General features: G+C 65.9%; 1 protein-coding gene across 1 annotated transcript in view; it reads right to left on the bottom strand.

Moving 5' to 3' along the window:
* The window catches only part of LOC104168854 (cadherin-1-like), a gene marked incomplete at both ends in the record, with an annotated part of 3,396 nt that overhangs the window by 410 nt on the left and 2,769 nt on the right, over positions 1-217 (bottom strand). The window contains 1 exon segment of the mRNA XM_009709581.1: positions 1-213. This exon segment is cut by the window's left edge and continues 6 nt beyond it. Coding sequence (XP_009707883.1) covers positions 1-213 — 213 coding nt within the window.

Here is a 217-nt window from a genome sequence, read left to right as displayed (position 1 = left end):
CCCTGACGGTCCAGTTGGTGCCGGAGCCATGCTCCAGCGCTGCCTGGAAGGGGTAGGTGTTGGGGGCCAGGTCCTTGTCGACGATGCTCAGCATCTGCTCCTCGGGCTGTCGGTTGCAGATGTCGAAGAACCGGGGCTCCGGCGTGGGTCCGTTGTCATTCACGTCCTGGAGGAGGAGGAGCAGCGTCCCCGTGCCGGTGGCATCCGGTGACCCTGT

This window comes from Cariama cristata, unplaced genomic scaffold, assembly GCF_000690535.1.
Source record: "Cariama cristata isolate BGI_N322 unplaced genomic scaffold, ASM69053v1 scaffold29091, whole genome shotgun sequence".
In the NCBI taxonomy this organism is placed as follows: Eukaryota; Metazoa; Chordata; class Aves; order Cariamiformes; family Cariamidae; genus Cariama; species Cariama cristata.
The sequence above is the reverse complement of the archived record's forward strand: the minus strand, read 5'-3'. Positions and strand labels throughout refer to the sequence as shown.